Source organism: Coregonus clupeaformis, chromosome 20 (assembly GCF_020615455.1).
Source record: "Coregonus clupeaformis isolate EN_2021a chromosome 20, ASM2061545v1, whole genome shotgun sequence".
Taxonomy (NCBI): Eukaryota; Metazoa; Chordata; class Actinopteri; order Salmoniformes; family Salmonidae; genus Coregonus; species Coregonus clupeaformis.
The window spans coordinates 62,915,354-62,941,910 of NC_059211.1; the positions used below are offsets into that span (position 1 = coordinate 62,915,354).

A 26,557-nucleotide genomic window follows, 5' to 3' on the forward strand; every position below is an offset into this window, starting at 1 on the left:
CCCAAGATTTGACGGTACATGGCCCCGTCCGTCGTCCCTTTGTTGCGGTGAAGTTGTCCTGTCCCCTTAGCAAAAAAACACCCCCAAAGCATAATGTTTCCACCTCCATGTTTGACGGTGGGGATGGTGTTCTTGGGGTCATAGGCAGCACTCCTCCTCCTCCAAACATGGCGAGTTGAGTTGAGCTACATTTTGGTCTCATCTGACCACAACACTTTCACCCAGTTCTCCTCTAAATCATTCAGATGTTCATTTCAACTTCAGACGGGCATGTATATGTGCTTTCTTGAGCAGGGGGACCTTGCGGGCGCTGCAGGATTTCAGTCCTTCATGGCGTAGTGTGTTACCAATTGTTTTCTTGGTGACTATGGTCCCAGCTACCTTGAGATCATTGACAAGATCCTCCCGTGTAGTTCTGGGCTGATTCCTCACCGTTCTCATGATCATTGCAACTCCACAAGGTGAGATCTTGCATGGAGCCCCAGGCCGAGGGAGATTGACAGTTATTTTGTGTTTCTTCCATTTGCGAATAATCGCACCAACTGTTGTCACCTTCTCACCAAGCTGCTTGGCGATGGTCTTGTAGCCCATTCCAGCCTTGTGTAGGTCTACAATCTTGTCCCTGACATCCTTGGAGAGCTCTTTGGTCTTGGCCATGGTGGAGAGTTTGGATTCTGATTGATTGATTGCTTCTGTGGACAGGTGTCTTTTATACAGGTAATAAACTGAGATTAGGAGCACTCCCTTTAAGAGTGTGCTCCTAATCTCAGCTCATTACCTGTATAAAAGACACCTGGGAGACAGAAATCTTTCTGATTGAAAGGGGGTCAAATACTTATTTCCCTCATTAAAATGCAAATCAATTTATAACATTTTAGACATGCGTTTTTCTGGATTTTGTTGTTGTTATTCTGTCTCTCACTGTTCAAATAAACCTACCATTAAAAAATATAGACTGATCATTTCTTTGTCAGTGGGCAAACGTACAAAATCAGCAGAGGATCAAATACTTTTTCCCCTCTCTGTATGGAAAACCTCCCTGACCACTCCCTACGTCTTCCTGTTCTGACTGTAAACTGTGAGGGCTCACAACTGCACTGACAAACCACCTGAGGTGGAATTGAATTTCTATGACATTCTGTTCTCTGAGAAAGGTTCTGTTCATAGAATTGGAATGGATGACTAATCTGGAATTCTGTGGTTCTGCTTTGGTTGGTGTCTGTCTCACACTATGTGGGAGACTAATGCATTGGGTGGTGCCTTCAAAAATAAGTGTATGCCATTATTCTGTAACTAGCACACCATTTGCAATGTTGAAATTAGATTTTTTTTATTGCATGTCTATTTTTTTGAATCGTGTAACTCTTCTAAAAGTGATGGTTTCTGAAATATGTATACTGATGTTATTGAGAGATAAGGAGTTCTAACTTCTATGCAGTTACTACCACAATATTTAGTCACACTTTACATTAAGTTAAACTGCCATGTGGTATTGCATAATAACTAAGTCATTATTTCAAATAGAACCTAGTCAGTTTCCTTTTGCAGTATTACAATTCAAAATCATTGGGTTATGCACCTTACCTGCAGTTACCATGCACAACTGAATCTACATGATATTGCTTAATGTAAAGTGTTGACCAATTGTCTTGACCGCTAGATGATACAATAGGGTTGTATTGGTCTACCTACTACAAGGACAGACAACTCTGAAACTTTGACTTGCATCTTTGCACAGAAGTAAGTTGACACTATGGATTAACTCAAAGGCAAATATCACATACATACAAAGCACTGTGAAAGCACACTGAAATGGCTATTGAAATGGCATTTTAAGATGTCACATACTGTATATGGAAAGTAGCACTTCACACACACTGACCTTTTGAACAGGAAACATGGATATTTCACTTTTTAAAAGCAGATTCCATTATATGATTTACAACCATATTGATCGGTTATGATTGGTGTTATTGACATTTATTCAACTTCTGTGTCTTTCCTTATTTTCCTATGTCTCCATGGCTACCGAGTTCTATTTATAAGTGAGTGGTAGGTCCCAACTGCTCCACTTCCTATGGGGGGTAACTTGAACCCAGACCACCAGCACTCTGACCTCTGACCTCTGTGTTAGTCTTTTTTTTTTACGCATCCCACACAACAACAACATAGCCAGATGGATTACTTGATGACTTCCTGGTTGGTTGCTTTATTAGATTCCAGAGAAAAATTATGATATTTCAGGTCAAGGTCTGTTGGGATGTAGGTTACAAGTGGAATCGGGTTGCTACTAGCTGTGCTCTTTTATTTATTTTTCTCCAGATACCACTGTATACGTTTCCCATCCTTCTCTGCTGTATCACAAAAAAATGTAATTTCACTACTGTTTGTGGCAGAAAGCGATTCCATGTGAAAAATAATGGCGCTATAGAGCAAATAAAACACATTGATTGATATGAGTCGATTCTGATTTATTTTGTACTTGAGTCTCAGATTCTCTCATTGACAAATACATGTCAAATTTATTTTTTGCTCAATGGAAAGGTGTAGTTGGTCACTACATAGGCCTGCATATCTGTAAAAGACTGCCGCTATTACATTACAGTTAATTATTGTGTCTTTACTGTGCACGGTGTGCAGGCTTGTAAACTACATAGAATATGTTATTACATGTATATTACCTAAAAACACACTTGAAAAAATGTCATAATGCAACAGACATTATGTATTTTAAGAAGAATGCCTAGTCCTATATAATTTGAATAATTGATAAGCACTGACTGGTCACCGGTTTTGTCTTTAAATGGCAAAACCCATTGAGCAGTACTATAGCATGCTGTCGGTGTGGTCGGTCAGACGCCAGCCAGACATCAACACAGGATTCTTAAGCCTCGGAGACGTAAACTGTTAGTAGGAATCTGGGGCGGTCACCTCTTTTAGTAGCCCGGCTTTTCCAATAGACAGTCCTTATGCACAGGTCTAAGATCAGCTTAGTACTTTCTCCGAACCCTAACATTAACCATTAAAGTAAACCCAAAACCGACCTTAGATCATTGTCTTGGGACTATTCCGTCCCACTCCAGACAGACAGGGGATGCTTTTATCAACAAAGAGCGCGCAAATCTCCCTACTCCACCGCGAGAATACTGCATTGGCACCTGCTACTTTACTCCAGTTGGGCATTCCACACGTCCGTCAGACTGATGGGCCTGCCCAATCTTTTGTCTGATTGGTTAGGATTTGTGACAATTGGGATCTCTCGATATCCCATTTGTTGTCGCTTGTAGCTGTGCCAGTGAAGGGGTGGGACGGGATCGTCTCATTCAATGGGCGGGGATTCACAGCAGTTGTAGATTTTCATTCGAAGACTCTATTCTTAAGGCGGGACATAAATTGACATTCTTTTTTTATTGGTGCACAGACAGGAAGCGCTTGTGCTGCACTGAAGCCGGCGCTTTGCCCTCACCCTTCTGTCTGTCTGTTTTATGATCAGTAGAATGTGTGTGTGCGGCTTCGACTGAGAGAGCGGTGTAATGATAAAAGCCGCATTTGCGGTACACTCCTCGCACCTCATATAAGTCAGGAAAAAACGGAGAAACCGCCTTATTTCATTCTTCCTCGAGCCCTAGACTTATCCACGTCTCTGAGAACATTGTGAAGGTGAGATATTTAGTTACCAATAGCCAACTCTAATTCAGTCGTAGATAGTCTAATATCCTGCACGGCGACGTATCATATTTCATTAGTGTTGGCTACTTGCTAACCTAGCTAGGTTAGTCTAAATGCGGGTGGCATAACACCGAAAATTACACCCGATAGGGGACCTTCCAGCGGCGTGCTGCCTGGCCCTCCGGTTAGCATGCAGGCCCAGCAATGGTACAAAACGATCACACAGCAAACCGACAATATTGTAAGCTGTTAGACAAGAGAATGCAAGCAGTTGTATATAAGTTGCTTTATTAAGGGTTTATTATAAGGCTATTATTATAACGCTATTAGGTCTTCTTATCCGTAAACTATTCGTATTATTAACCTATTATTATTAGTAATATTCTTATTAGGCTATTATTTAACCCACATTAGTGACTGACCACCCCAAAGCTAGCTAAAAGGCTAAATGATATGCGCTCTCTATAATGTGGTCCATTGAGTCTATCATTAGGCTAAATGCTATAATGAATCCTCTAATCATTATTCATACCTCATGCTCGAGGTGTGGTTGGCGTTTGGCTTCATGGCTTTGTCGGGTGGTATGGTGTTGCAGGTTGTAGAATGGGAATCTTTCGTATAGCTCCCGTTAGCGGACGCACTAATATTTTGGCCGGGGGAGCTTGCTAGTGTGTCTGTCTGCCTGTGACAGTTTCAGGCGGTGGTTGGGTCACAATGTCACCGCTGCCTCAAGGCTTGGCTTTTCTCCTCAAATTTAAGCGTAAAGAAAAGGCGTTACCATGCGCCCCCACCACACACACACACACACACACACACACACACACACACACACTCACACAGCCACACACACACATCCCTCCCGCACCCCCGCATTGACCCCCGCACAAACCCCGCAAGTATTGTCTTTAGTACTGCAGTGTGGTGGTGTATTGGGGAGTGTGCTTAGTTTAGTGTTGCTATGGAAAAAAGAAGTGGTCTTATTAGGTTTTAGGCACCTGGCTGAGTGAGCTACAGTTGCCTGGTCAGTCAGTCAGTCCATCAGTCAGTGATGGACTGACAAAAGACATCCTTGTTCATATGTGCCAAATGCTTTTGTTATAATGATAAATACAGACAGACATGTATAAACAGATGATAAGGAATGCCTCAGGATATCTGATGACTATTTCTGGCCATCCTTCATCTTCCATCTCTCATTCATTTTTCTCATAAGTAATGAAGCTGCTTTTTGGTCAGGTCTCCCCAGTGAGACTAGGAGAAGTATGTGTTTTTTGGAGTGAGTCTGACCAGTTAGGTGGTATTCTCTCTCGCTCTCTCTCTCTCTGTCTCGCTCTCTCTCTCTCTGTCTCTCTGTCTCTCTCTCTCTCTCTCTCTCTCTCTCTCTCTCTCTCTCTCTCTCTCTCTCTCTCTCTCTGTCTCTCTCGCTCTCTCTCTCTCTGTCTCTCTGTTTGGAGTGACTCACCAACACTAATCTGCTGTGTGTATGCGGTATGACAGACAGACAGACAGGAGTAGGTGTCAGTGCAGGTGTAGGCCTACTCAGGCCAGAGACAGAGGGACAGACAGACAGAAAGGCATGGGCGGAATCAGGGTGGTCTGGGTGGAGGACATTCCTCAAGAGTAGACACCCAATCTGTGATGACAGACAGCAACCTACCTTCTGTTTTGGGTCGGGTTGACACTCAGACTCACTTTATGTACTGTATGCAGAGGGTTTTGGCTTCAATCCAAATGATGAGTAGTAATGTATTGGGGTAGACAACATCAGTGTCCTTTAGGAGCCAATAAAGATATAAGCAAACAGATGATTGAGACCCTCAGACCAATCACTAAATCAATCCATACTAGTTTTCAGAGACTTCTGAAAAATAGCCTATATGGCAGATTCAGCTGAAGTTAAGAAGTGTATTAACACCACCTATGTGGTATACACTCTTTCCTTCAGTCTGTCAGACTAGTAGTTACTTTGTAATAGATGTGTAATAGTAGTAGTAATTGAACTATAGTAAAAAATAAAATAAAAAATGAATCTACATTGAATGTAAGAAGATCGAACCATTATTCATCTGTGTTGTGTCAGTGCAGATTGACCTCTCTGCAGTAGTAACCATTTGATTGAAGGGAGATAGAGAGTGACTTCACTACTCAATGGCTACTAATGCACACAGCACTTATCTTACAATCACACCCACCATGGATGATTTGATTGTTAAACCCAGGGATTGGAGGTACATGTTGATATAGAGCTGTCTTTGTCCCACAGTGTCTGACTACTATAAGTGGTTGACTCGTGACTCCAGCAGAGTGCACTGGACTGTAAAGGTCCTCTGTGGTCGTTGTATGACCTAATCTTAGTACTGTTGCTATGATAGCTATGATAATACAGTAATATCAGCCCACTATGGAGTAGACCTCCTCTCCTCTCTCTCACTCTCCCTCTCTCTCTCTCTCTCTCTCTCTCTCTCTCTCTCTCTCTCTCTCTCTCTCTCTCTCTCTCTCTCTCTCTCTCTCTCTCTCTCTCTCTCTCTCTCTCTCTCTCTCCCCCTCTTCCTTTCTCTCTCTATGCTCTGACTGTCATGTCACTTTACTGAGTCAGTTGATGTATCCCTCTGCTCCCTTCCCCCTCCATCCATCTCTCTCTCTTCCTCCCTGACTGCCTCCTTGATTTGCTCTGTCTTTCAATTAGGTAATCTCTGACTATCGGTACTGTATCTGGGCTGTGTGGTCCTACTGCTCTCATTTTCTGTGTGTGTGTGTGTGTGGTGTGTTTACTTACTAGTCTACTGCTGCTCTCTTGAGAGGGATCACATCACTGTCACTGTCTGATAGATAGACAGTCCTCCTCCACACACTGGCACACACATGCCATGATCAGTGAAATACACCACTCTGATTTTCATCTACTATGCAGTCCACTCACTCACACTCATGTGACAATGTGACTGAATGAGAAAATGTCTAACACTGTCTTTCTTGTCTCTTGTCTCTCTCCTTCCCCACCTCTCTTTCTTTCTTTCTTTCTTTCTTTCTTTCTTTCTTTCTTTCTTTCTTTCTTTCTTTCTTTCTTTCTTTCTTTCTTTCTTTCTTTCTTTCTTTCTTTCTCTCTTTCCCTCTCTCTCTCTCTCTCTCTCTCTCTCTCTCTCTCTCTCTCTCTCTCTCTCTCTCTCTCTCTCTCTCTCTCTCTCTCTCTCTCTCTCTCTTTGTATCTCTCTCTTTGTATCTCTCCATCTCTCATTGCCAGCAACACCATGTCCAGGCCGTCAGGGGGCGGTGTTGTCAATGATGTCACCCGATTCCTGTCCACGGGGGCGGTGCCAGGCTCGCCCACTTCCTCTACCCCCACTGGCCACGTATTCTCCGCCTCCAGCCAGGCTGATTGGGCGGCCAAGAGGCTCGTCTGGGTTCCATCGGAGAAGCACGGCTTTGAGGTGAGTGGGCTGGGCAGGGCCAATGGGCGTGGTCAGGGTGGAGGGCAGCCAATGGTGAGGTTAGGGGGAGGGGGCAGTTTTTCAACTAATCAACTAATCATGGTTGTCAATATAGGCCATTGTTAGTTGAATCAGGTGTGTTAGAGTTGAGCTGGAACAGAAACCTCTATGCACTGCTGCGCTCCAGGACTTGAGTTGCCCACCCCTTGCCCTACCATGGGGCACAACACAGGCCTCCCTGGGTCCATCAGTCCTATGCAGTTGAGCACGACATTCACAACTACATAGCAGATAAGCACATCATGCATTCAACTGAGTTGATTCCTTACCATGTTATAATCATTATGATGATCTATTTGTTGCATTTCTATCTGCAGCACTCTGATAGCCCTCATATAGGTGAATAATTAGCCCCAGGTGTGTGCCTGTTTGACAGGTGTGTAGGGCAGGTGTGTGTAGGTGTCACGAGAATTTCTTAGTTCTAACTAGCTGAATCAGTAGAACCAGGGCGCACGTATCCAGCCACCCTTTTGGTATTCTCTGCCTTATACTGCCTTTACTGGCACACGCCCACCACACATTGGTTACAGGGGCTGTGAGGTTCAGAATTCTCTCCTTTGCTTCTGAACTCAAGTCAATCACATTACTACTATCTCCAATTGATAATTGGTGATGTCTTTGTTTCTCTTTACCCCCCATCTGGATGTTCAGTCCCGCCCGGTCTCATATCCCCGTCCCCAAGTGTGTCTAAACACTTAGTCTAGGAACAATCCGCCGTGGGGGCCGAACACGAATATAATGGGATTTTATAATCCCAAGTTGCTTATTGACTTGTACCCCACCCATTGGCTACGTCCCTAACCCTTATTTTGAATCCGACAGTCTGCCCTTCTCTGACTCCCATTTTGTAGGCCACTCGTCCTTGACGGTCAGTATGTCGGGTCGCTTCTCTTCTCTTTTACTTCTTAACAATGTTAAGGGCATAGTGTAATTGGTGGTGGATCTTGACATATCAAGACCATTGCCGAGACTATGATGCAGCTCAAGTTACCCCTATTCCCAAAAACCGCCAACCCTCTCCTGTCCTCAGTCTTTCTGCTTGGTATCACCCCATACTCACACCCTGAGAACACACTACAGTGATGATAGGTCGGGGTAGGAGATCTTCGTTAACAGAGGTGATCCCCAGACCCTATTGGTCCAGTTCTTCTCTCTAACTCTGCGTGTGTTCAGTGGTGCTTGTATGTGTTCTTACCTTTTTGCAGTGGGTAACGTGGACCCAGGTTGCTCTTTCTGCTATTCTAATGGCAAAGGCAGTGACCAATATAACTTGATAGGGCCCTTCCCAACAGGCCTGCTTCCAGTCTTTCTTCTTTAGGGACTGGATGCTCACCAGTCACCTGGTTAGATGGAGTGGGTCACCTCCTTTAGAGGCACAAAACCCCTGACATACCGCTCACATCAGTATTCTCTTTCTAGACTGTATCAACATTTTTTTTGTTGTTTTTTAAAAGTATTTTGTCCTCTCCTTCGTATATTATTTAATCCTACCAATAGCCTCTTCCCCCCTCTTGACACATGGTTCTGCTCATGTGTCAATATTACCACCTACCTAAACAATCACTTAGGTAATATTGGTAATTTATCATCCAATTGCCATCCCTTATTTATTTTTGAGACTGTCCCTTGCTTCTTTATTGCTCCTCCCACTTCCTTTGTCTTTTATGGCGGCTAAATTCGACTTTCATTCAGTTCAGAATCAATAGTAATCCAATCAATCAATCTCTTATCTTGTAAAAACACTAATGTTTAGTTCAAACTCTGTTCTACCCCGGCTCTCCCGGGCTTGACCTGAAGACTGATGGTTGGACATGACAGGTCCATACTTAAATCTTTCAAACCTAACACAAACCCCCCTTCATGCTGTAATTAATAAAGAATATAGCAAATGAGAGGTTTTAGCCTGAACTCTGCTCAACCCTGGTGCCGCTCCCTTCCCAATGTTTGAAGAGAGACAAAAGACAGCCATGGATTGAAGTAAGAGCAAGCACTTCGACCCTAGGTCACCTAAGTCTTCTGCCTAGCAACAAAGAATAAAAAAAACTCTATGTTCGTGATTAACCCAGTTATATCTAATAGCCCACTAAAAAAACTCCCTCATCACCATCTTTAAATCACGACCAATGTCATATATCCCTCTTTACTCTCTACCATTTGGGTAAAATCCCTGTTATATGTAGGAAAAGCTAAGACTGTTTGGGAAGTGAGCAACTTTTTTCTCTTTATAAATTGTTCTTCCTCCTCATAGTTCCAAATTATTTTACCATGGGCTGCCATTGCCTTCCCATAGATAAGATCACTTAATTTAATTTGCAGTACATAATGGAGTACCCATGCTTTACAGCAGTCTATCATTCCCAAAAAGCTCATAATTCTTCATCTATTTCTGGACAGCTAGTCCCTATCTTAAATTATCCTATCCAGCTTCCTATTATTACTATCTTCCTGATCTTATTACTAAATCAATGATCTAGGCAATAGCTGTTTCGCATTAGATTGTGCCTTCCTCTGATTACTGCAGCTCATTGCATTAATTTAGTTTCAAATACCAACTTGTTGTTTATTAAAGCATAATAAAAATGAAATGTAAATGACAACATTTGATAATATCTCAACTTACTTCTATCCCGTAAAAGTAATCCAAGATTAGTACAATTGACTAGCAACAGGTATCTTTCATTCAGGGAAAGCTCTCTCCCTCTTCTGTTATTTTAATGTTTCAAATCCTATTATTACCAAATTATAATCTTCTTCACACTTTTCACAGCACTATAAATTACCCTCAATTTGATAAAATAAACCATCCCAAAGTCCTCCTCTCATGCCCCCAGAACCACCAGTGTGGATGACCAATCAACACCAGAAAGTCAAAACAGAGCCCAGAGGCCATTGAAATCACCCAACAAACCGTTCCATCCCACAGCATAGTAAACACCACCTATGAACTGTTGAAAATCCCCTAAATTCAACATAACAACCCTTTATAAACATCATACTAGGTGTGTTGTTTTTTATTTGAAAAACCCAATTGAAAAACAACAATCAAAGATAGTTAGGCTCAACTTAATTTGGTAGCTCCCTCTTATGACCTAAATACTGCCTAACTTCACTACTGCTCCCCCTAGCCCTGAGCAACATTCCAATGAGATAAGCTAATCTCTTTCTCCTGGTTATACATTTTGTCAACCTTCAATTACCATCAGTAATCTAAAGATGGTAAGTACACACAAAACATGATACAGATATCCCCAGTCCTAACTCATCAATAATCGTTTGTATCAATCTTATTCCTCATAACTAATCTCACAATGATTATTGAACCCCTAAATCTGCTCCATGTGATCTCATCTCAAATGATCCATTATCAATTATTTTACCAACACCATAGGAAAATCTGTCTCCCCTTCTATTGTTCCTTTCGCCCCTGTAAATGTCATATTTCATTCATTAGCCAATACAATCACATACTCCGTGTAAGTAAGACAATATATTTTATCCCAGGCATCCCCTTAACATAATGCTATAGGAGACTTCCATCAATCCTGGAAGACACTATATAATACCACGTTTCATTAAGTTCACTACACCTTCTAATATAACCCTATAACCCCTTTCTATTAATTGAATCATTGCAACCTGTTGCATTGATGTTTTTAAAATATAAACCTATTGTTTAATAACTTCATACTTATAACCCATGTTTATTCAATCCATCATCCTAATAGTAAAAACGATATCCCATTGTTCACGTAACGAAACCAAATTATCGTTTTAGAATTCACCACTTATTTTCATAACACCACTGGTGTTACACCACTGGTGTTACCCAACCTATACAATAAAGTAATAACCATTTGAATTTATCAAAGCACTTCCCTCCAGTCAAGTATTTAGACCTCTACTTGAAATCTTACAGCTCAATCTAACTCGCTGGACTGTCTCTATTTTTTCCCGCTAACCAGAGCCATAAATTATTCTCCTTTGTCCTCAACTCAATTTTCACAGCTCTATCGCCATTTCAGTTCGCTATTCAATTTCTTTAACTGTTCTCTCTGATTCGGCCCTAATTAATAAAACAAATACTTGATATCGTTGATAAGCATACATTTAATGATATTCCTATCATCTGAACTATGTACTGTCTCTCCCCCCTCCCCCCCCTGCTCCTTCCTACACAACGGGGGAGGCGTGGGGACCTGCCCTAATCATCTTCCTTCTTAGGAAATAATGTCATTCGTACTTGTAACATATTTTCATAGACCTGTTTGACAGGTGTGTAGGGCAGGTGTGTGTAGGGCAGGTGTGTGCCTGTTTGACAGGTGTGTAGGGCAGGTGTGTGTAGGGCAGGTGTGTGCCTGTTTGACAGGTGTGTAGGGCAGGTGTGTGTAGGGCAGGTGTGTGTAGGGCTGGTGTGTGTAGGGCAGGTGTGTGTAGGGCAGGTGTGGAAAAGAAAATAGTGGGTTTCTCAAGAAACCAATGGAATGGTAACGCATTGATCTAGCATTCTCTAAGATGCTATTTCACAGTGTTGGTACAACTTCCTTGTCTTCCTATGCTTATCTGTACCCCTTCCAACTCTATTCTATTCTCCTTCTATTCTCAGTGCTGCAGTGCACTAGGGCTTCTAGTTCTCCTCTCTCACATTGCTTTAGTCACAGGGCTCTATCTCTCTCTGTTGGAACCACACCGCGCTCTGATCTACTTCACTCAGCTCTACATGTTGCATTCTAAAGCTTGTCTTTCTATGAGAAGTGGCATCACTTGTAGAACACTTCCAGCTACAGTGGGGAAAAAAAGTATTTAGTCAGCCACCAATTGTGCAAGTTCTCCCACTTAAAAAGATGAGAGAGGCCTGTAATTTTCATCATAGGTACACGTCAACTATGACAGACAAATTGAGGGGAAAAAATCCAGAAAATCACATTGTAGGATTTTTAATGAATTTATTTGCAAATTATGGTGGAAAATAAGTATTTGGTCACCTACAAACAAGCAAGATTTCTGGCTCTCACAGACCTGTAACTTCTTCTTTAAGAGGCTCCTCTGTCCTCCACTCGTTACCTGTATTAATGGCACCTGTTTGAACTTTTTATCAGTATAAAAGACACCTGTCCACAACCTCAAACAGTCACACTCCAAACTCCACTATGGCCAAGACCAAAGAGCTGTCAAAGGACACCAGAAACAAAATTGTAGACCTGCACCAGGCTGGGAAGACTGAATCTGCAATAGGTAAGCAGCTTGGTTTGAAGAAATCAACTGTGGGAGCAATTATTAGGAAATGGAAGACATACAAGACCACTGATAATCTCCCTCGATCTGGGGCTCCACGCAAGATCTCACCCCGTGGGGTCAAAATGATCACAAGAACGGTGAGCAAAAATCCCAGAACCACACAGGGGGACCTAGTGAATGACCTGCAGAGAGCTGGGACCAAAGTAACAAAGCCTACCATCAGTAACACACTACGCCGCCAGGGACTCAAATCCTGCAGTGCCAGACGTGTCCCCCTGCTTAAGCCAGTACATGTCCAGGCCCGTCTGAAGTTTGCTAGAGTGCATTTGGATGATCCAGAAGAGGATTGGGAGAATGTCATATGGTCAGATGAAACCAAAATAGAACTTTTTGGTAAAAACTCAACTCGTCGTGTTTGGAGGACAAAGAATGCTGAGTTGCATCCAAAGAACACCATACCTACTGTGAAGCATGGGGGGTGGAAACATCATGCTTTGGGGCTGTTTTTCTGCAAAGGGACCAGGACGACTGATCCGTGTAAAGGAAAGAATGAATGGGGCCATGTATCGTGAGATTTTGAGTGAAAACCTCCTTCCATCAGCAAGGGCATTGAAGATGAAACGTGGCTGGGTCTTTCAGCATGACAATGATCCCAAACACACCGCCCGGGCAACGAAGGAGTGGCTTCGTAAGAAGCATTTCAAGGTCCTGGAGTGGCCTAGCCAGTCTCCAGATCTCAACCCCATAGAAAATCTTTGGAGGGAGTTGAAAGTCTGTGTTGTCCAGTGACAGCCCCAAAACATCACTGCTCTAGAGGAGATCTGCATGGAGGAATGGGCCAAAATACCAGCAACAGTGTGTGAAAACCTTGTGAAGACTTACAGAAAACGTTTGACCTGTGTCATTGCCAACAAAGGGTATATAACAAAGTATTGAGAAACTTTTGTTATTGACCAAATACTTATTTTCCACCATAATTTGCAAATAAATTCATTAAAAAATCCTACAATGTGATTTTCTGGATATTTTTTCTCAATTTGTCTGTCATAGTTGACGTGTACCTATGATGAAAATTACAGGCCTCTCTCATCTTTTTAAGTGGGAGAACTTGCACAATTGGTGGCTGACTAAATACTTTTTTTCCCCACTGTATATCCTTCACCTTGATCGCTCTCTTCTTACTTGTAGAACACTTCCAGCTCCATCCTTCACCTTGATCGCTCTCTTCTTACTTGTAGAACACTTCCAGCTCCATCCTTCACCTTGATCGCTCTCTTCTTACTTGTAGAACACTGCCAGCTCTATCCTTCACCTTCATAATGGCGCCGGAGAAGATGGCTGCCGTTTTACAGCCCTCTAACCAATTGTACTATTATGTGTGTTTTTCAGCGTTATTTCTAATTTATTTTGTACATAATGTTTCTGCCATCGTCTCTTATAACCAAAAAGAGCTTCTGGATATCAGGACAGCGATTACTCACCTCGTATTGGACGAAGATTTTTTCTTCAACGAGGCGGCCGCAAAGGATATCCTACAGACACCCGACAAGGCCCAAATCCCCGTCATTCGCGTGAGGAAGAGACAGAGATGTCGTGGATGTAGGTCGGGGTGCCTTGTAAGGATCCGACGGCGAGCGAGTAAACTGCCGCTCCCATCAATCCTATTAGCCAATCTTCAATCATTTGAGAATACATTGGATGACCTAAGATTACAGTTATCCTACCAACGGGACATTCAAAACTGTAATATCTTATGTTTCACCGAGTCGTGGCTGAACGACGACATGGACAACATACAGCTAGCGGGCTATACGCTACATCGGCAGGATAGAACGGCTGACTCCGGTAAGACAAGGGGTGGCGGTCTGTGTATATTTGTAAACAACAGCTGGTGCACAAAATCAAATACTATGGAAGTCTCAAGGTTTTGCTCGCCTGAGGTAGAGTATCTTATGATAAGCTGTAGACCACACTATTTAGACCACACTGCCCTTTCCCACCTGGACAAGAGGAACACCTACGTGAGAATGCTATTCATTGACAGCTCAGCATTCAACACCATAGTGCCCTCAAAGCTCATCACTAAGCTAAGGATCCTGGGACTAAACACCTCCCTCTGCAACTGGATCCTGGACTTCCTGACGGGCCGCCCCCAGGTGGTAAGGGTAGGTAACAACACATCTGCCACACTGATCCTCAACACGGGGGCCCCTCAGGGGTGCGTGCTCAGTCCCCTCCTGTACTCCCTGTTCACCCATGACTGCATGGCCAGGCACGACTCCAACACCATCATTAAGTTTGCCGACGACACAACAGTGGTAGGCCTGATCACCGACAACGATGAGACAGCCTATAGGGAGGAGGTCAGAGACCTGGCCGTGTGGTGCCAGGATAACCTCTCCCTCAACGTGATCAAGACAAAGGAGATGATTGTGGACTACAAGAAAAAAAAGAAGACTGAGCACGCCCCCATTCTCATCGACAGGGCTGTAGTGGAACAGGTTGAGAGCTTCAAGTTCCTTGGTGTCCACATCACCAACGAACTATCATGGTCCAAACACACCAAGACAGTCGTGAAGAGGGCACGACAAAGCCTATTCCCCCTCAGGAGACTGAAAAAATTTGGGTCCTCAGATCCTCAAAGAATTATACAGCTGCACCATCGAGAGCATCCTGACTGGTTGCATCACCGCCTGGTATGGCAACTGCTCGGCCTCTGACCGCAAGGCACTACAGAGGGTAGTGCGTACGGCCCAGTACATCACTGGGGCCAAGCTTCCTGCCATCCAGGACCTCTATACCAGGCGGTGTCAGAGGAAGGCCCTCAAAATTGTCAAAGACTCCAGCCACCCTAGTCATAGACTGTTCTCTCTGCTACCGCACGGCAAGCGGTACCGGAGTGCCAAGTCTAGGTCCAAAAGACTTCTCAACAGCTTCTACCCCCAAGCCATAAGACTCCTGAACACCTAATCATGGCTACCCAGACTATTTGCACTGCCCCCCCCACCCCATCTTTTTACGCTGCTGCTACTCTGTTAATTATTTATGCATAGTCACTTTAACACTACCCACATGTACAGTGAGAGAAAAAAGTATTTGATCCCCTGCTGATTTTGTACATTTGCCCACAGACAAAGACATGATCAGTCTATAATTTTAATGGAGGTTTATTTGAACAGTGAAAGACAGAATAACAACAAAGAAATCCAGAAAAATGCATGTCAAAAATGTTATAAATTGATTTGCATTTAAATGAGGGAAATAAGTATTTGACCCCTCTGCAAAACATGACTTAGTACTTGGTGGCAAAACCAACGTTTCTTGTAGTTGGCCACCAGGTTTGCACACACCTCAGGAGGGATTTTGTCCCACTCCTCTTTACAGATCTTCTCCAAGTCATTAAGGTTTCGAGGCTGACGTTTGGCAACTCGAACCTTCAGCTCCTTCCACAGATTTTCTATGGGATTAAGGTCTGGAGACTGGCTAGGCCACTCCAGGACCTTCATGTGCTTCTTCTTGAGCCACTCCTTTGTTGCCTTGGCCGTGTATTTTGGGTCATTGTCATGCTGGAATATCAATCCACGACCCATTTTCAATGCCCTGGCTGAGGGAAGGAGGTTCTCACCCAAGATTTGATGGTACATGGCCCCGTCCATCGTCCCTTTGATGCGGTGAAATTGTCCTGTCCCCTTAGCAGAAAAACACCCCCAAAGCATAGTGTTTCCACCTCCATGTTTGACGGTGGGGATGGTGTTCTTGGGGTCATAGGCAGCATTCCTCCACCTCCAAACAAGCCGAGTTGAGTTGATGCCAAAGAGCTCGATTTTGGTCTCATCTGACCACAACACTTTCACCCAGTTCTCCTCTGAATCATTCAGATGTTCATTGGCAAACTTCAGACGGGCCTGTATATGTGCTTTCTTGAGTAGGGGGACCTTGCATGTGCTGCAGGATTTCAGTCCTTCACGGCGTAGTGTGTTACCAATAGTTTTCTTGGTGACTATGGTCCCAGCTGCCTTGAGATCATTGACAAGATCCTCCCGTGTTGTTCTGGGCTGATTCCTCACCGTTCTCATGATCATTGCAACTCCACGAGGTGAGATCTTGCATGGAGCCCCAGGCCGAGGGAGATTGACTGTTATTTTGTGTTTCTTCCATTTGCGAATAATCGCAACAACTGTTGTCACCTTCTCACCAAGCTGCTTGGCGATGGTCTTGTAGCCCATTCCTGCCTTGTGTAGGTCTACAATCTTGTCCCTGACATCCTTGGAGAGCTCTTTGGTCTTGGCCATGGTGGAGAGTTTGGAATCTGATTGATTGATTGCCTGTGGACAGGTGTCTTTTATACAGGTAACAAGCTGAGATTAGGAGCACTCCCTTTAAGAGTGTGCTCCTAATCTCAGCTCGTTACCTGTATAAAAGACACCTGGGAGCCAGAAATCTTTCTGATTGAGAGGGGGTCAAATACTTATTTCCCTAATTAAAATGCAAATCAATTTATAAAATTTTTGACATATGTTTTTCTGGATTTTTTTGTTGTTATTCTGTCTCTCACTGTTCAAATAAACCTACCATTAAAATTATAGGCTGATCATTTCTTTGTCAGTGGGCAATCGTACAAAATCAGCAGGGGATCAAATACTTTTTTCCCTCACTGTACATACAGTGGGGAAAAAAAGTATTTAGTCAGCCACCAATTGTGCAAGTTCTCCCACTTAAAAAGATGAGAGAGGCCTGTAATTTTCATCATAGGTACACGTCAACTATGAGAAAAGACAAATTGAGAAAAGAAAATCCAGAAAATCACATTGTAGGATTTTTTATGAATTTATTTGCAAATTATGGTGGAAAATAAGTATTTGGTCACCTACAAACAAGCAAGATTTCTGGCTCTCACAGACCTGTAACTTCTTCTTTAAGAGGCTCCTCTGTCCTCCACTCGTTACCTGTATTAATGGCACCTGTTTGAACTTGTTATCAGTATAAAAGACACCTGTCCACAACCTCAAACAGTCACACTCCAAACTCCACTATGGCCAAGACCAAAGAGCTGTCAAAGGACACCAGAAACAAAATTGTAGACCTGCACCAGGCTGGGAAGACTGAATCTGCAATAGGTAAGCAGCTTGGTTTGAAGAAATCAACTGTGGGAGCAATTATTAGGAAATGGAAGACATACAAGACCACTGATAATCTCCCTCGATCTGGGGCTCCACGCAAGATCTCACCCCGTGGGGTCAAAATGATCACAAGAACGGTGAGCAAAAATCCCAGAACCACACGGGGGGACCTAGTGATTGACCTGCAGAGAGCTGGGACCAAAGTAACAAAGCCTACCATCAGTAACACACTACGCCGACAGGGACTCAAATCCTGCAGTGCCAGACGTGTCCCCCTGCTTAAGCCAGTACATGTCCAGGCCCGTCTGAAGTTTGCTAGAGTGCATTTGGATTATCCAGAAGAGGATTGGGAGAATGTCATATGGTCAGATGAAACCAAAATAGAACTTTTGGTAAAAACTCAACTCGTCGTGTTTGGAGGACAAAGAATGCTGAGTTGCATCCAAAGAACACCATACCTACTGTGAAGCATGGGGGTGGAAAACATCATGCTTTGGGGCTGTTTTTTCTGCAAAGGGACCAGGACGACTGATCCGTGTAAAGGAAAGAATGAATGGGGCCATGTATCGTGAGATTTTGAGTGAAAACCTCCTTCCATCAGCAAGGGCATTGAAGATGAAACGTGGCTGGGTCTTTCAGCATGACAATGATCCCAAACACACCGCCCGGGCAACGAAGGAGTGGCTTCGTAAGAAGCATTTCAAGGTCCTGGAGTGGCCTAGCCAGTCTCCAGATCTCAACCCCATAGAAAATCTTTGGAGGGAGTTGAAAGTCCGTGTTGCCCAGCGACAGCCCCAAAACATCACTGCTCTAGAGGAGATCTGCATGGAGGAATGGGCCAAAATACCAGCAACAGTGTGTGAAAACCTTGAGAAGACTTACAGAAAACGTTTGACCTGTGTCATTGCCAACAAAGGGTATATAACAAAGTATTGAGAAACTTTTGTTATTGACCAAATACTTATTTTCCACCATAATTTGCAAATAAATTCATTAAAAATCCTACAATGTGATTTTCAGGAGAAAAAAATTCTCATTTTGTCTGTCATAGTTGACGTGTACCTATGATGAAAATTACAGGCCTCTCTCATCTTTTTAAGTGGGAGAACTTGCACAATTGGTGGCTGACTAAATACTTTTTTCCCCCACTGTATTACTTCAACTACCTCAACTAGCCGGTGCCCCCGCACATTGACTCTGCACCGGTACCCCCCTGTATATATAGCCTCCCTACTGTTATTTTATTTTACTTCTGCTCTTTTTTTCTCAACACTTTTTTGTTGTTTTATTCTACTTGTAGAACACTTCCAGCTCTATCCTTCACCTTGATCGCTCTCTTCTTACTTGTAGAACACTTCCAGCTCTATCCTTCACCTTGATCGCTCTCTTCTTACTTGTAGAACACTTCCAGCTCCATCCTTCACCTTGATCACTCTATTCTTACTTGTAGAACACTTCCAGCTCTATCCTTCACCTTGATCGCTCTCTTCTTACTTGTAGAACACTTCCAGCTCTATCCTTCACCTTGATCACTCTCTTCTTACTTGTAGAACACTTCCAGCTCCATCCTTCACCTTGATCACTCTCTTCTTACTTGTAGAACACTTCCAGCTCCATCCTTCACCTTGATCACTCTATTCTTACGTCTGTTCTGCTGTGTCCCAGTGCATACTGTGTTCCAAGGCTCTTTGTGTTCTACAATGTGACAATGGGTGCTCTACTGTATAGTATGTATATACAGGGTATCTCTCTCTGTGCCTCTGCTATTCTGATATGGAGCTCTATGAATAGAACAATACACTCCTTCAGCCTCCTAATGTTAAAGAGGTCGCAGTAACAGACACACACACACAGTCACAGACGCCAGACGTCATTCTACATTCATATTTTAAGTGTGTGGTTGGTCGTATTCTAAGAATGCGGGTATGTGTGCCAGGCAGAAGTAAATGGTGAACCGAGCGGAACGGAGCAGAGCAGGGTAGAATCTTGTGACCTGACCAGTTCAGAGTTCACCACTTCCTGTCCCCCCCGGTCATAAGAGCTGTACTATGACAAGGGTTATTAACTCTCTCTCTCTTCCTCTCTTGCTCTTCCTCTCTCCCTCTTCCTCTCTCTCTCTTCCTCTGCATCTATTTCTGTTCGCCCCTCCTCAGTCTAGCCATCTCCACAACTATTAATGTATGCACTGTTTTATGTCACGTGTGTGTATGTGGACACCAGTGATGCTTATTGCTTCACACTGGAAATAAATCCCACCTCCTCTTGTCATGTGATGAATCCCTATATTTCACACCACCATGTGTTATTACCACGTGTTATTATCATGTGTTATTACCATGTGTTATTATCATGTGTTATTACCATGTGTTATTACCATGTGTTATTACCATGTGTTATTACCATGTGTTATTATCATGTGTTATTACCATGTGTTATTACCATGTGTTATTACCATGTGTTATGGCTTATCATGTCTTGTGCTGTTAGTGGATGTTTCCTGGATCTAGTATCTAACTCTCACTGTCCCTTCCCATACCCTCTCTCTCTATCTCTCTTCCCCGCCTCTCTCTCTCTCCCCCCGCCTCTATCGCTCCCCCTATCCTCTCTCTCTATCTCCCCCCTTCTACCCGCTCTCTCTCTCTCCCCTATCCTCTCTCCCCCCCTCCAGTCTGCCAGTATCCGTGAGGAGCGTGGGGATGAGGTGGAGGTGGAGCTAACAGACAGCCAGAGGAAGCTGACCCTGTCCAGAGAGGAGGTCCAGAGGATGAATCCTCCCAGGTTCAGTAAGGTGGAGGACATGGCTGACCTCACCTGTCTCAACGAAGCCTCCGTCCTACACAACCTCAGAGAGAGATACTACTCTGGCTTGATATACGTGAGTGTACAGTACACACCCACACACATACACACGCTCATGCAGACACACACACACACAGGCCACAATAATACGTAAACTCAAACTTGCACAGCATACAAGGGAGAAGTGAAAGTCAAAACTGGTGTTTGTATGTCCAGTATATATAAGCACAAGATAAATACGTCACACTGTATGTGTGTGTGTGTGACCAGAAGTCCCCACAAGAATAGTAAACAAACAAACATTTGACCAACTGGGGACATTTTCTTGGTCCCCACGAGGTCAAATGCTATTTCTATGGGGTTTAAGGTTAAGGTTAGAAATAGTGTTAGGGTTAGAATTAGGTTTAGCGTTAGGAGCTAGGGTTAGGGTTAAGGTTTTGGGGTTAAGATTAAGGTACGGGTACGGGTACGGGTCAGGGTTAGGTTTAGGGGGCGACCAGTCAGAATCCACAGTGGGTGGGTAGGGGCGACCAGTCAGAATCCACAGTGGGTGGGTAGGGGCGACCAGTCAGAATCCACAGTGGGTGGGTAGGGGCGACCAGTCAGAATCCACAGTGGGTGGGTAGGGGCGACCAGTCAGAATCCACAGTGGGTGGGTAGGGGCGACCTGTCAGAATCCACAGTGGGTGGGTAGGGGCGACCTGTCAGAATCCACAGTGGGTGGGTAGGGGCGACCTGTCAGAATCCACAGTGGGTGGGTAGGGGAGACCAGTCAGAATCCACAGTGGGTGGGTAGGGGAGACCTGTCAGAATCCACAGTGGGTGGGTAGGGGAGACCAGTCAGAATCCACAGTGGGTGGGTAGGGGCGACCAGTCAGAATCCACAGTGGGTGGGTAGGGGAGACCTGTCAGAATCCACAGAGTCATCTTGTTATCAGTACCTTTACACTGTTGCCTGCATATTTCATTCATAAACCTGTGTTGTAGCACTAGCTGGTTGACTGATTATCCCGACAGCTATCTTTATTTTCCATTAGAAATGCCTCCTTACACATTCCACCTGGTCCTACTCATGCTGTAGGTTAATGGGTCCTACTGATACTGTAGGTTAATGGGTCCTACTGATACTGTAGGTTAATGGGTCCTACTGATACTGTAGGTTAATGGGTCCTACTGATACTGTAGGTTAATGGGTCCTACTGATACTGTAGGTTAATGGGTCCTACTGATACTGTAGGTTAATGGGTCCTACTGATACTGTAGGTTAATGGGTCCTACTGATACTGTAGGTTAATGGGTCCTACTCATACTGTAGGTTAATGGGTGGAGAATGTTGGGCAGGATTGACCCTCCCTCTCCTAACATAGCTGTTATAGGACTCAGATTATGTGTGTGTGTGTATGTGTGTATGTGGTATGACATTACCTGGCTTAATGGTTGGGGCTAGGCATATGGGGGGGGGGGTCGTTGAGATTAAGCATGGTATTTTAGTTATCATTGAACTTTGTGTATATCTAACCTGTGTGTGTGTGTGTGTGTGTGTGTTTGCAGACATACTCGGGCCTGTTCTGTGTGGTGATCAACCCCTATAAGAACCTGCCCATCTACACAGAGTCTATAGTGGAGATGTACAGAGGGAAGAAACGCCATGAGATGCCCCCTCACATCTATGCTATATCAGAGGCTGCCTACCGCAGCATGCTACAAGGTAACCCTAACCCCTATGCTATATCAGAGGCTGCCTACCGCAGCATGCTACAAGGTAACCCTAACCCCTGATATCTAACCCCTGACCCTCACATCTATGCTATATTATATTTCCCACGCATGTATTATGATAGGGGCGTGACAAACAAACACTGATTGTGCCACTCTTCTCCATTAAAACCGGTTAGAGACTGATTGAGCAACATTTCTTTTTTCAATTCATTAGTTGACAAGACAGTCAGTCTCTCTCTCTCTCTCTCTCTCTCTCTCTCTCTCTCTCTCTCTCTCTCTCTCTCTCTCTCTCTTATTCTTTCTTTCTTTCAGTGTGACAGGTGTGTGTCTGTGATCCTATTGATCATTGAACCAGTATGACCGGTATGTGTGCGTGTCCGTGGATGTCTGTGTGTATGCGTGCGTGTGTGTCTCCCGAGTGGCGCAGTGGTCTAAGGCACTGCATCGCAGTGCTAGCTGTGCCACTAGAGATCCTGGTTCGAATCCAGGCTCTGTCGTAGCCGGCCACGACCGGGAGACCCATGGGGCGGCGCACAATTGGCCCAGCGTCGTCTAGGGCAGGGGAGGGAATGGCCGGCAGGGGATGTAGCTCAGTTGGTTTGCAACGCCAGGGTTGTGGGTTCGATTCCCACGGGGGGGTATGAAAAAAATAAATAAAATAAAAAGTTACAATAATGTATGCACTCACTAACTGTAAGTCGCTCTGGATAAGAGCGTCTGCTAAATGACGTAAATGTAATGTAAATGTGTGTGTGCTTTCCTCTCTGTGTGTGTGTCTGTGCGTCAGAGGAAACCTTAAAAAAACAAACATAAAGAATGTAACAGACAGAGTCAGGCCGTTGTGTTGGAGTCTGTAGTGTGGGCTGGAGCATTGGTCTGAGGTCTGTTTGGAGAGACCACTTCTGTGGCTTTGACCTCCTTCCTCCTCACTACACGACAATGCTGCTCAGTGAGAGCTGTTGAAATCACACACACACTGACAGCCTTTGTGTTTCAGTGAGGTTCTCTGAGATTGATTGACAAATGTATCGATCCCCCTGTTGCAATGATTACTGGTGTAATAAATGAAGGTAGTACTGTTCAATGGATAATATGTGTGTGAGGTTGTCATATTCTGCTTGTATTATTATTCTCTCACAGACAGGGAAGATCAATCTATCCTCTGCACGTGAGTAACCTGGGGTTATTTATCTTTCTGCCTGCCTGCCTGTCTGTTTGCCTGTCTGCCTGTCTGTCTGCCTGTCTTGTCTGTCTATCTGTTTGCCTGTCTGTCTTGTCTGCCTGTCTTGTCTGTCTGCCTGTCGTCCGTCCGTCTGTCTGAATTCCCACCATGGTAAATGATCCCAGTTTAGATTACTGAAGCTGAGTATAGCTTAGTTTCTGCTAGGATCCTGTTTTTAGAATGTTCCAGCCTAGTCCCCCTCCAACATTAGGAGTATTTTTAGTTTTTCTGTATTCTCCTTTATTCCCATCCAACATAAACACCACGACTACTGTGTGTATCCTGCACACCTGCTCTCTGTTTATAGAGGAATACACTGCATGGTTCCTCTGTGCACTGGTGGCCTACACGTGTGTATCTAGTTGTATTTTGTATTTTATATGCAAGGTGTGCGTGTCCTTTCTGTTATATGTGTTTGTGTTGTGTTTATATGTCCTCCAAAACTGGGTTGTATATGTGTATTTTTATAGAGGACCCTTGTGAAACGAGATGGGGTTTATGTGTGTGAGTTTCTCATACTTGTTTCTGTGTGTGTCGTGTGTGTGTGTGTGTGTGTGTGTGTGTGTGTGTGTGTGTGTGTGTGTGTGTGTGTGTGTGCGTGTGTTCCAGAGGCGAGTCTGGCGCAGGGAAGACAGAGAACACTAAGAAAGTAATCCAGTATCTGGCTCATGTGGCCTCGTCCCATAAGACTGGAACTCTGGGTAGAAACAAGGAGGCCTCACAGGTAAACTGGGGAAGGAGAGAGAGAGAGAGAGAGAGAGAGAGAGAGAGAGAGAGAGAGAGAGAGAGAGAGAGAGAGAGAGAGAGAGAGAAAAGGGGGAGGAGGAGAGGAGAAGGGGGAGGACGAAGAGACTATTTGGAGGAAATGGGGGAGAGGGGGAGGAAAGGAGACAAAGACAAAGAAGGAGAAGAGGATGTGAGGAAAGAGATTAATTGGAAGAAGGACGATACGAATAGGGTGAGAATTGATTGATGGATGATGTTTATTGTCCTGACTGAGGGTGAGAATTGATTGATGGATGATGTTTATTGTCCTGACTGAGGGTGAGAATTGATTGATGGATGATGTTTATTGTCCTGACTGAGGGAGAGGATTGATTGATGGATGATGTTTATTGTCCTGACTGAGGGAGAGGATTGATTGATGGATGATGTTTATTGTCCTGACTGAGGAAGAGGATTTATTGATGGATGATGTTTATTGTCCTGACTGAGGAAGAGGATTGATTGATGGATGATGTTTATTGTCCTGACTGAGGAAGATGATTTATTGATGGATGATGTTTATTGTCCTGACTGAGGGTGAGAATTGATTGATGGATGATGTTTATTGTCCTGACTGAGGGTGAGGATTTATTGATGGATGATGTTTATTGTCCTGACTGAGGGTGAGAATTGATTGATGGATGATGTTTATTGTCCTGACTGAGGGTGAGAATTTATTGATGGATGATGTTTATTGTCCTGACTGAGGGAGAGGATTGATTGATGGATGATGTTTATTGTCCTGACTGAGGGAGAGGGTTGATTGATGGATGATGTTTATTGTCCTGACTGAGGAAGAGGATTTATTGATGGATGATGTTTATTGTCCTGACTGAGGAAGAGGATTGATTGATGGATGATGTTTATTGTCCTGACTGAGGAAGATGATTTATTGATGGATGATGTTTATTGTCCTGACTGAGGGTGAGAATTGATTGATGGATGATGTTTATTGTCCTGACTGAGGGTGAGGATGTATTGATGGATGATGTTTATTGTCCTGACTGAGGGTGAGAATTGATTGATGGATGATGTTTATTGTCCTGACTGAGGGATTGGATTGATTGATGGATGATGTTTATTGTCCTGACTGAGGGTGAGAATTGATTGATGGATGATGTTTATTGTCCTGACTGAGGGTGAGAATTTATTGATGGTTGATGTTTATTGTCCTGACTGAGGGAGAGGATTGATTGATGGATGATGTTTATTGTCCTGACTGAGGGAGAGGATTGATTGATGGATGATGTTTATTGTCCTGACTGAGGAAGAGGATTGATTGATGGATGATGTTTGTTGTCCTGACTGAGGAAGAGGATTGATTGATGGATGATGTTTATTGTCCTGACTGAGGGAGAGGATTGATTGATGGATGATGTTTATTGTCCTGACTAAGGGTGAGGATTGATTGATGGATGATGTTTATTGTCCTGACTGAGGAAGAGGATTGATTGATGGATGATGTTTGTTGTCCTGACTGAGGGATAGGATTGATTGATGGATTATGTTTATTGTCCTGACTGAGGGAGAGGATTGATTGATGGATGATGTTTATTGTCCTGACTGAGGGAGAGGATTGATGGATGATGTTTATTGTCCTGACTGAGGGAGAGGAGTGATTGATGGATGATGTTTATTGTCCTGACTGAGGGAGAGGATTGATTGATGGATGATGTTTATTGTCCTGACTGAGGGAGAGGTTTGATGGATTATGTTTACTGTCCTGACTGAGGGAGAGGAGTAATTGATGGATGATGTTTATTGTCCTGACTGAGGAAGAGGATTTATTGATGGATGATGTTTATTGTCCTGACTGAGGGATTGGATTGATTGATGGATGATGTTTATTGTCCTGACTGAGGGTGAGAATTGATTGATGGATGATGTTTATTGTCCTGACTGAGGGTGAGAATTTATTGATGGATGATGTTTATTGTCCTGACTGAGGGAGAGGATTGATTGATGGATGATGTTTATTGTCCTGACTGAGGGAGAGGATTGATTGATGGATGATGTTTATTGTCCTGACTGAGGAAGAGGATTGATTGATGGATGATGTTTGTTGTCCTGACTGAGGAAGAGGATTGATTGATGGATGATGTTTATTGTCCTGACTGAGGGAGAGGATTGATTGATGGATGATGTTTATTGTCCTGACTAAGGGTGAGGATTGATTGATGGATGATGTTTATTGTCCTGACTGAGGAAGAGGATTGATTGATGGATGATGTTTGTTGTCCTGACTGAGGAAGAGGGTTGATTGATGGATGATGTTTATTGTCCTGACTGAGGGAGAGGATTAATTGATGGATGATGTTTATTGTCCTGACTGGGGGAGAGGATTGATTGATGGATGATGTTTATTGTCCTGACTGAGGAAGAGGATTGATTGATGGATGATGTTTATTGTCCTGACTGAGGGAGAGGATTGATTGATGGATGATGTTTATTGTCCTGACTGAGGGAGAGGATTGATGGATGATGTTTATTGTCCTGACTGAGGGAGAGGAGTGATTGATGGATGATGTTTATTGTCCTGA

The 26,557-nt window shown here is 43.8% G+C and overlaps 1 protein-coding gene across 1 annotated transcript in view; it reads left to right on the top strand.

The window, feature by feature from the left end:
- The first annotated feature begins 3,516 nt into the window (after positions 1–3,516).
- The window catches only part of LOC123481195 (myosin-10-like), a 55,136-nt gene continuing 32,095 nt past the window's right edge, over positions 3,517–26,557 (top strand). Inside the window, exons 1-6 of the mRNA XM_045205842.1 lie at positions 3,517–3,660; positions 6,911–7,097; positions 20,181–20,387; positions 21,863–22,019; positions 23,171–23,198; positions 23,862–23,976. Of these exons, the coding sequence (XP_045061777.1) occupies positions 6,918–7,097; positions 20,181–20,387; positions 21,863–22,019; positions 23,171–23,198; positions 23,862–23,976 (687 nt within the window). The 5' untranslated portion in view covers positions 3,517–3,660; positions 6,911–6,917. The remainder of the gene's footprint in view (positions 3,661–6,910; positions 7,098–20,180; positions 20,388–21,862; positions 22,020–23,170; positions 23,199–23,861; positions 23,977–26,557) is intronic.